Source organism: Electrona antarctica (genome assembly GCF_951216825.1).
Source record: "Electrona antarctica genome assembly, chromosome: 17".
In the NCBI taxonomy this organism is placed as follows: Eukaryota; Metazoa; Chordata; class Actinopteri; order Myctophiformes; family Myctophidae; genus Electrona; species Electrona antarctica.
The window spans coordinates 24575385-24585550 of NC_136798.1; the positions used below are offsets into that span (position 1 = coordinate 24575385).

Below are 10166 nucleotides of genomic sequence, written 5' to 3' on the forward strand. Positions count from 1 at the left end.
TCAAAGTGGGGTCTGGGGACCTTGGGTGGGTTCCAGGGGTCCCCAGCAAAATGTGATAATATAGCATCAAAACAAGTTTAACCACTTTAACCCTATATACATCAGCTATAAAATAATAATAATATAATATAATATAATAAAATAGCCAATCTACAAGCTCACAACACGCAATGCATGTTGTTGTGAGCTTGTGCTGTTGAGGTGATCATTTGAGCCAATCAAATACAACCATTATTAAATACCCACTAAGACTAATGGTCGTTCTGAAAACCTGGAGCCACAGAAATTCACTTTCATGACGAGAACCTAATCAAAAGTCCAAACATCTCACACACAGGCAAACATGTCCATGCAGACCTATTACCCAGCAGAAAACAGGGTTGCGGTATTTTCTTAACCACTGATGCCCTATAATATACTTCTTTGTACAACAAATAGCGAAAATAGCTGATCTACACGCTTGCAACAAGGCTATAGCATGCCACTTGCGGGTCTGATCAGCCTTCGCCTGGAGGAAACAACCAAAGATTCCAGGAAACAACACTGATGATGTGTCCAAGTTTGTGCATCAGTAGATGTATTGTTAACTAGACCTGCTATTTTTGCAGCATAATTTGGTATATTATTGAACATTTTTGACAAAAAATAGGAATGGAAAACAAAACGGTTCAAATTAAATTCTTAATTTGAAATATTATCAAACATATCAGACTGCATTTCCTTTTTGGAAATGTAGTCTGACAATCGATTAGTTTGATTAACTGTTGACACCCCTACATCCGTTTGTAGACTCAATGCATCTGCTCTTGAAATTAACAATAATTATGGATATGGCATTATGGATTTATCTTTAGGGAGCTGTTTAGGGAGCTGTAATGAATTATGTCCACAACCAGAGGAGCTTGAGTGAAGAGGCTACCTGTTAACATGAATAGTCTGTCGGGTTGCTGCTCACATTACAGATTTCATTAAATGTTTGTCTCAAAATTGTTGCATGGGGAAAATTAAAGTTCATGGTTGCTTAATACTGTAGCTAGTTAGCTAAGCTCACAACTGTTAAAAAGGTGATTGCCTCGTCATTTGCACTCAACTTCACACACTCACCTAATTTTGTGCATTTTAGATTAACTTCACCTTCATTTAAATTGCATTGAATTGAGAGAGAGAGGATAGTTGTTTAGAGTTAACACTAGAAAGTAGGAATGCTAAAAGTTTAAACACCAAAGTACCAAAACAATGTAATTCATTAGTAAACATATCCTGAAATGGTAGGCCTACTTATCATTGGTATTCACATACTCACCTTTTTATCATTATCTAGCTGACCATTTAATTGCACAAAATAATTTGATCACTTTGGAAATGAACTATAACATCTGTGAGTTTGACATACTACACTGATGAAGACAGTGTATGTCAGGGGTGCCCACACATTTATGACGTGAGATCTACTTTCAAAATGACTAGCTCAACAAGATCTACCCACTGAAAAAATAAGTGTACCATTGCTGAAAATAGTTTAAATATATAATGTACCTGTGGGGGCTTTGGAATAGGGAGAAATTATGACAGGCAGTTTCTGCTGTCAAAATAGCCCCCCCCGTATTTAACTTAAACGCCCAATGCATTCTCAATGGCAATAGCACAAACTTTGGCATGCTACTAGTCCTACATACTTACACCTATAGAAACCCCATTCAAACCTATTTAGGTTCATCTTACGGTGGACATGTTTGCCTGAAATGGAATCTTTGAAATGTTTCATAGTTTTAGAAATATATAGTGCAAGGACACTTCGACACCAACTCTGGGGGAGCCCGGATTCGAACTGGCAACTTTGCAGTTACCATCCAGCCACTCTACCCCCACTCTACCCACCAAATCAATTATTATACCATTGCTGAAAATAGTTTAAATATGTACCTGAGGGGGCTTCGGAATAGTAGAGTTCGTGTTACATTCTGTACAGTATAAGACAAATGCATATGGAATGGGAAATAGAGGGGGAGAAATGTTGTTTTTTGTAATCGTTTTTTTTCTTCAATATATTTAAATGAAATACTCTTTAGGGGCATGTCATGTGATCTGCACAGCCTTTGTGATCTACTGGTAGATCGTGATCTACCTTTTGGGCACCCCTGGTGTATGTTATGTTAGCATAACGATGAAGACATTGATGAAGAATTTTCGCCGTGGCGACTTGGTAAACTGGCGAGTTCTCCCAACTCGAGTTGTGAACTTGTGACATATCATGAAAATAAACACAATATTTTGGACCAAACAAATAATTACAAAGAAGAAAAACAAGAAAAAAAAGTGTTGTAACCTGCCGTTTTCTTCTTCTTTCTAATTATTTGTTTGGCCCGAAAAATTGTGTTTGTTGTCATGCTTTCTCACAACTCGAGTTGGCTTTGTACGAGGCTTAAAAGGTCATTAAATAAATACTTTTTGAAATGTCTATGAGGAAAATGAACGGGGAATCACTTCCTGGGCACTGGTAGGGGGCGGGACTGCGACGCTATATAGCGCCACCATGAGGCCAATTTGAAAAATTGGTGGCATTTCTTCCATGGCCTAGTTTAATGTGCCTGTTAGGTTGTCACAAAATCCCATGGCAGAACTGAAATTGTCTCACGGCAGACCATGCCTTATGGACTACTACTGTTACATAACACTGTAGTATACACCAGTATATGAAATAGCTTTATTTAAAGCCAAGACCAGAAATAAAACTAATTCCCATGTCTTTGAGGTAAACTCATGCTGCTGAGCTCTCTTTTAAACAAGCCAAATACCAATTAGTGTAATGTAAGGCAGGAAGAGGGTGACCTCTCTTTTCAAATGGCTCCCACCAGAAAGCCGCAAACCCCCTACAACACCAAGCAATAAATATAAATTTGTCAGGATTTTATTTTCATAATTCCATAGCATCTCAGCCTATCTAAGAAGATATTGGGTACAAACACACTGACTCTAAATTTGCATAAAAAAGGAATGACGGCCTTTTTTTAAATAAATTCTTATTTATAAAGCAGTTTTAACGGATGCACGTTATTTATTATACATTCTGGAAACAGCCAGCCAATTAGAGACGGTCTGGGAGCGGTTTACACTCTAGCAGCACCTCAGGGGGCGTGGTGTGCCAACCATTCCAGTGCGATCCCAAATCATGCCACACTGACACTTAATTAAAAAAACCCACTTAAACCCTATTATAAATTATTTCATTGACTGAGGTTCCCCAGGGCTCAGAGTGCCATTTTCTGGCAGAACTAAGCACTTTATAAAGATGAAAATAGATTTAGTTTTTCACACGTATGACGTGGAACGCTTTTTATCAACTGTCCAGTCACCACTGTACACAAAAACAGAGATGCTCCTTTGTCCAAGCTGATGGTCTCGCTATGCCCCACTATTACCGGACTACTACCACTAACCACACTCGATCAGGGCCGGTTCTAGGGGGGGGGCAGGGGTGGGCATAGCCCACCCAAACGTGCGTCCTGCCCACCCAATGTGGGTTTGACACCCCACCCGCGCCGGCGCCCCCTTACAATTCTGTCTGCCCACCTGAGTGGGGCTGGCTAAATCCGGCCCTGCACTCGATCCTTGCCCTTCGTCCTCTTCGGTCTAACAAAACAATATTTCACCTAATATTGTCCAATATAATTAGTTACATCTTATTCGCTACATACACTGTGGAGTTTAATATAATATGAATTAACATATTCATATATATTCATATATCGCAAGTATTTAGCAAGTTGTTGTCCAGTAGTGTACACACCTGCAGGTGACGCAAAGCAATCAGCCATGGCCAGAAAGCAGAGCTGTCTTTCAGACTATACCTCAGTGCGTTATCTGACAGCAAATGCTTTTGGATTTTCTCTTATTTACTAGATTGCATACTTGCACAGAGCATGAGAAACAACAGCAGCATAGTTTTGCTTAATGACCTAGGGAAGAGGGTGATATACTGTATAAAATATATGTATACATTTTTAATCTCTCAGACATTATGAACATCATTATAAACATGATGATAGTTGATAACAATGCAGTACAGTGCCTTATTGGTAATATATTATAATGTATCTTTCACAATCATAAATTCACCTGTTTAAATCATAGTTATTGAAGTGTACCTTGTGCAACATTAGACTGACAGCAGTATATATGGACATTATTAAAGGAGACAGTCCCACCTAGTGGTGGAAAACTGACCTTGAGTGCTTTGGTAATAGGTTTCTATATGCCATATAATAGTACTCTGTCATGTTTTAACACTGATTTGAAGTAACTAAATGCAGAGAGAAATGTTCAAGCTTGTGCTCTTGTATGCAGAGAAGAAAACAGCATCATACAATCCACAGTATGATGGAGGAACACACAGGAGGTACTGAATATATGTAGCCAGTCTACTGTCATTCATCAACATTCTTCCTCAACCTTGAAAAACTGATGAGTCAGGTGTGATCAAGTGCAGGCCTGGGAAGCACTGATAAGGATTTCTTTTTTCTTTCAAATTCAAGTTTTTTCAACTTCTGAACATCAAACAAGCACAGCTATTCCCTCATCTGTGTTCTCTTCAATGGGACACACTGTGCTGACAAAGCCACTAAACTTACATTTAGGACCGATTAACAAGCTGATAATCCCCCATATGTGGCTAGATGACGCAACAATCAACCCATTCACAGTGCTTCAAAAGACACTTTGAGGAACTATGCAGTAACTTGTCAAGTTGTCAGTGATGTATGATCAAGTAAGAAAACGCTAGCTGTGATGGCATCGAGGTTATATGAAGCTTGATGAAACTGAATGAAAATGCAACAAGCAAGCAACCAAAACGTAATAGGCTGAATATGCAGAAACTTCACAAAGTCGATCCCCCATCTTACTTTTGTTTAATGGAACAGAACAGATACCAAGACACACCAACACACCAAGCCTCAAGCCAAGCCTTATATAATATGGAATAACTCTTCTTTGCATCTTGGGATTCTACATGTATATTTTTGTGTTTATTGCATCTATTGATCTCGGAAGCACACTCTAATTTCGACTAGTAACACTATAACAAATTGTGTGTTTTATCCCACCTCTTGAATATTATTGGGTCAATCGATTACACCTGACCTAGTATTCTCTCTGCCAATTGGTGGTTAGATCCTACCTGCATTCCCATTTCCTGATTTATCCTGATGCAGATCCTTTGGTTTTGCTATATACAAATAACAGTGTGCACTGTGCAGACTGTTATTATTTTAATAAATACGAAATAGACCTTGTCAGTGGAATTGCGTTTCTCGGGAACAGTTTGGGTGCAAGTTTATTTCCTGTCAGCTACTAATATTCACAAACACTGCAACAGGAAATAAACTTGGACACATTTGCTTATGTTGTCAAGTGTGAAAATATCTATATACTGCAAGATTGCAGCACTCCAACTCACTATAATGTATCCAGTATAAAGTTTCTCTCTCTCTCTCTCTCTCTCTCTGCGGCTGCCCTAACGAGTATGAGTGTTATATCTGTATAAAATACATCAATAAATGAAAGAAAAGAAGCACTTACCTGAGTCCTTCTCAAAGAAAAGACAGCAGTGAGTCTGTAGTAGCCATGGCAACACCTGTGACAGATGAAAAAGACAGATGACGGATTTAGTACAATAAAGTTGAGTCAGAGTCCAGACTCCAGGCACACATGTTTTGCTGAATGGGAAGCTTCACAATGCAGACAAACTGAATGAAATTCACACCTCCACTGTGTGTGTGTGTGTGTGTGTGTGTGTGTGTGTGTGTGTGTGTGTGTGTGTGTGTGTGTGCGACTGAGGGGGGGGGGGGGGGGGGGGGTGGTAGAGGGACTACTGTCCCCATTATTTTACAAAGCCCACCTGCAGTTAATAAGGCTTAATCAAATGTACAATATTGATAGCTGCTCGAACACACACACACACACACACACACACACACACACACACACCCACTGTCACACACCAACTGTAGACTACTAACGCGATAGGCTACTGACGTGCACGGACCCGGTGCTCCCCACTCACACACCTACACACAGAATGGATCGTTCAAGGCCATCATCGATTGATTACAGTAACTGGAAAATTGTTCAATGACTCATTCAGCGTCGTCATGCAAGAAAGAAAAGAAAAAACTTCTATCCGTTTCTGAGAGCAGTGATTAAGTCACATTTTTTGCAATACGTACAATATGCTACCTCAAAACGGTGATTATAAGTCATAACGCACTTCAAAATGTTGCAATCCATGAACACACACACGGTAGTGCTCCACCTACGTTACCTTTTTCAGCGCTGACATCTTCCGCCTCTGAGAATGTCACTTCTGAGCCAAACGCTGGTTAAACAGGCAGTAAATAAATAAAAGGTGTTCATGTACCCCCCTGACATCCAAAATTGAAATCTTCACTGCTCTGTGCTCGTCTAAGATCTCTGCGGCAGAGCATTCGCAGTTCTCCATCATAGAGTCTTTTGTATCTTGTCCGACGCAAGTCCTACAACAGCAGACTTCATATCTGGAGATGACTTATTAGTGCATATTTGTGAGCACTGCATCCTCGGCGGGCTGTTTCCACAGTCTTCTACCCACTGATAGCACAGCTCTTCACATAAGGCAGCCTATATATATATAAGACGCCATTTTTATAAAGTCTACACATACAGTAGCTTAATATGACATAACAGAAATTAAAAATGTTTAATGTTTTTAAATATCAAAGAAACAACAGTAATGAAGAAATGCTCAAGTGTTATTTATTTCATATTTTTGTATTATTATTATTATTATTATATTTCATTTTCATGTTTGCTTCATTGGGTCTTTCCTGAGTGCTGACATGATCAATGCAGACTGTCCAACAAGCAGGGCGCTCATGGGGTGGCGGTGGCCACTGTGGTCTCAAAGTTCAAAAACTCTATGGAGAGTGAGACTATAGCCTGATGAAAATTCTGCAACTACCCCTCAATTACACCCTCTGTATTGAAACCTAAGCCACACTGCAAGACCTTCAAAAAGGAAGAGGTTATCATGCATTTGGAGCCTGGAGGCCTGTGGAATAGCGGCGTGACACCATAGATATTAATGCATTATGCAGTAGGCTTTCCAATGACAATTCCAAACTTTCAAATAAAACATCAAACATCATTGCAAATGATGCTTTTAACAGATTGCCCTGTTCCAGAAGTGGAACAGGGCAGTCTTAGTCATTATACCCGTCTGTAGGAAATGGAGGGCATCCATCGATTATTTCAACCACTAGTTTTCAAACCTGTTGAATTATAACTCAGAATGTACAAATGGAACCAAATTAACCCGTGGTGGGCTATTTTAAATTAATTAGTTTAATATTTGCAAAATAAATTACATATTGGTTGCACTAATTTGATAAGTAGGCGCTACTGCAAATGATGTCTGCATGTGTATAATGCATTTAGGATGGCAATTAGTTATTTTCTATATGCTTGTCTGTGACATATAGGCCTACATCATAATCAGGTTGCTGTTTTTAAGTGCCCTGGAAAAGCATCCCAGCTGCTGCTCTGCTATTGTACCAGGTTCGAGGTGCGACTCCGCAAGCTGATATTATAAATCAGTGGGAATGGTGGTCAGCAGCACGAATTTCCAGGATAAAACATTACTGTAGAAAAACTGCACAGATGTGCTAGGGAGCGTGTGCTTTGAGTGGGAAGAGAGGTGAGGAGAGCATGGGGTTGTATCTCTGCTGATGAGATGATTATGCATAAAGTATAAACTACTAGACGTGACAATGTCTGAGAACCATCTGTTTCTGTTGACCCCTGTCCACCCCAGGAGAAACTGAAACAAACACTGTCTCTGTCTCACACAGTCTCTGTTTGTTCCTGTTCCCAAGATACCATATACGTACAGTACACACCAGTCAATGACACTTATTGTACTCTCACATTAAGCAGTTTTTTGTACGAATAGGTCCTGTGAATACATTTGCTGTTCATTACTTGAGCAAGCAGAGCACGCAAGTACTGCGGCTGGGTATGTACAGTATGTCGGTGTTATCCACCGGCCAATAAGTATGTACCGGTATGTACCGGTATGTACGTATGTTGGTGTTGTCCATGGGCCAATAAGTATGTATATATGTCGGTGTTGTCCACCGGCCAATAAGGGACCACCATACTTGAAGACGTAACTTAGGTACGTTTTGTGATCGGCTGGGTATGTATGTGACGTATATGTATGTATGTATGTATGTATGTATGTATGTATGTCGGGGTAAGAATAGTGGTCCCTTATTGGCTGTTGATGGTGACGTAACTAGGTACGGTACTTTCAAGGTTGGTATAAGGTCTAAAGGATTTAGAACAGCAGTTGTAATAGCCCTTAGTTAGTAGCAGTACTTGCACGCTCTGCTTGCGCACAAGTAGGCCTTGTATGGCCTACTTGTGTCATTGAGTTGGCACCTCGACAGAGTACATTTCTAGTTAGTTGTGCAGTCCTTCACAGGTCTGTCTGTGTAGTGTTAACTGTTGTATTGCACAACCTGTGTAGCGTTAACTGTTGTATTGCACCCACCTTAATTGTAATGTTATGTGACAATAAAGATTGATTCTGTTTCTATTGTGCTGTCAAATTGATATGGACTACGAGGACCCATTTGACCTGTCTACCGAGTGGCTGGGTCCTTTAGTTGGTGACATGGGCTGTATTTGCTATGCATCAATAATTTCAACTGAAAGTCGAGTGTGTTCCCATCCAACTATCCCTTCTGGGTAATATATGTGGGTCTGTGGAATGTGGCTTAAAATGAATGAGAACATCATTGCCCTCAACCACAAAACTCTGCAGATGGTGGTACAGACAGCCCAGAGCATCAGTGGATTGTGAGCTTCCCCCCCATCCAGGATATACAATTAGTAAAGGCCAGATTATCAAGGACCCCAAGAAGGGTGAGACTGCATTTGAAAGCTTACAATTTCTCATCCGTGCAAGAGCAGTAAGGCTATGGACCAGAGCTAACACTAATTTATAGCCTATTGCCAGTCTTTGTTTTTTTCCTTCACTTTTAGAATGAAATGATGACAGACAGGATTGATTTTCGAATTGTTATCAGGTGGAGACCATGGCCACTAGCCAAATCACTGTCTTATTTAAGTTAGTCTTTTAAATTAAGCTATATGTTAGGTAGTTTATTAGGTGGTTGTCTAGTAAATGAACACTAGAGGCCACCCTATAGCTATAAGGACTTAAAGTTTCTACCAGTCAAGATTTTATTTTCATATTTTGTTTGCAAAGTAGGTAAATCTTGATCCACAAATAATTCTAACACTATTTGGAAACAGGGATTAGGGAAAGAACCAGATTGAAGAGATGTCTTCCAATAATATGTATCAAACAGAATGTCATATAGTACAGCGGCTTATACCCCAATACAAGAGGTATTGTGCACTTTTTCAAAAAAGCATGAAACTTCTACCATAGTTAGATGATATCATGAGGTGTATTTTCAGATGTGGAGTCAAGTCAGATTTGACCCCTGAGGCCCGGTAGAGCATAATATGTGACCAATACCCATAACATCCTATATAAGGCAAAAAAGTCCAAATTTCATCATTCTTTAAGTAGCATGTGACATATGAAACTAGGGTGTTTGCATGATTCTGAATCCATTCCAAGCATTAGTTTTGCAAAAAAACACTCATTGGGCTTAAAACGGCCATGCCCACTTGCCCAAATGTGCTGGCATCATCAATTTGTGATGACGGCATTGGCCGTTTTTAGCCCAATGAGTGTTTTTTTTGCAAAACTAATGCTTGGAATGGATTCAGCATCATGAAATCACCCTAGTTTCATATGTCACATGCTACTTAAAGAATGATGAAATTTGGACTTTTTTGCCTTATATAGGATGTTATGGGTATTGGTCACATATTATGCTCTACCGGGCCTCAGGGGTCAAATCTGACTTGACTCCACATCTGAAAATACACCTCATGGTATCATCTAACTATGGTAAAAGTTTCATGCTTTTTTGAAAAAGTGCACAATTTTTTGGTAATCCGCTGTACTAATATGTTTGCCAAAAATATGACAAAAACGCCAGAGTCACTGACCCAGAAAACAGTAAGACACATAGGCCTATGACGTGAACGAT

The 10166-nt window shown here is 39.7% G+C and overlaps 1 protein-coding gene across 1 annotated transcript in view; it reads right to left on the reverse strand.

Annotated features, from left to right (window-relative positions):
- Positions 1-10166, reverse strand: part of LOC306940738 (disks large-associated protein 2-like) — a gene marked incomplete at its 3' end in the record, with an annotated part of 155918 nt that overhangs the window by 145464 nt on the left and 288 nt on the right. Inside the window, exons 2-3 of the mRNA XM_079525897.1 lie at positions 6320-6373; positions 5578-5632 (exon numbers count right to left, since the gene is read on the reverse strand). Of these exons, the coding sequence (XP_079382023.1) occupies positions 5578-5632; positions 6320-6337 (73 nt within the window). The 5' untranslated portion in view covers positions 6338-6373. The remainder of the gene's footprint in view (positions 1-5577; positions 5633-6319; positions 6374-10166) is intronic.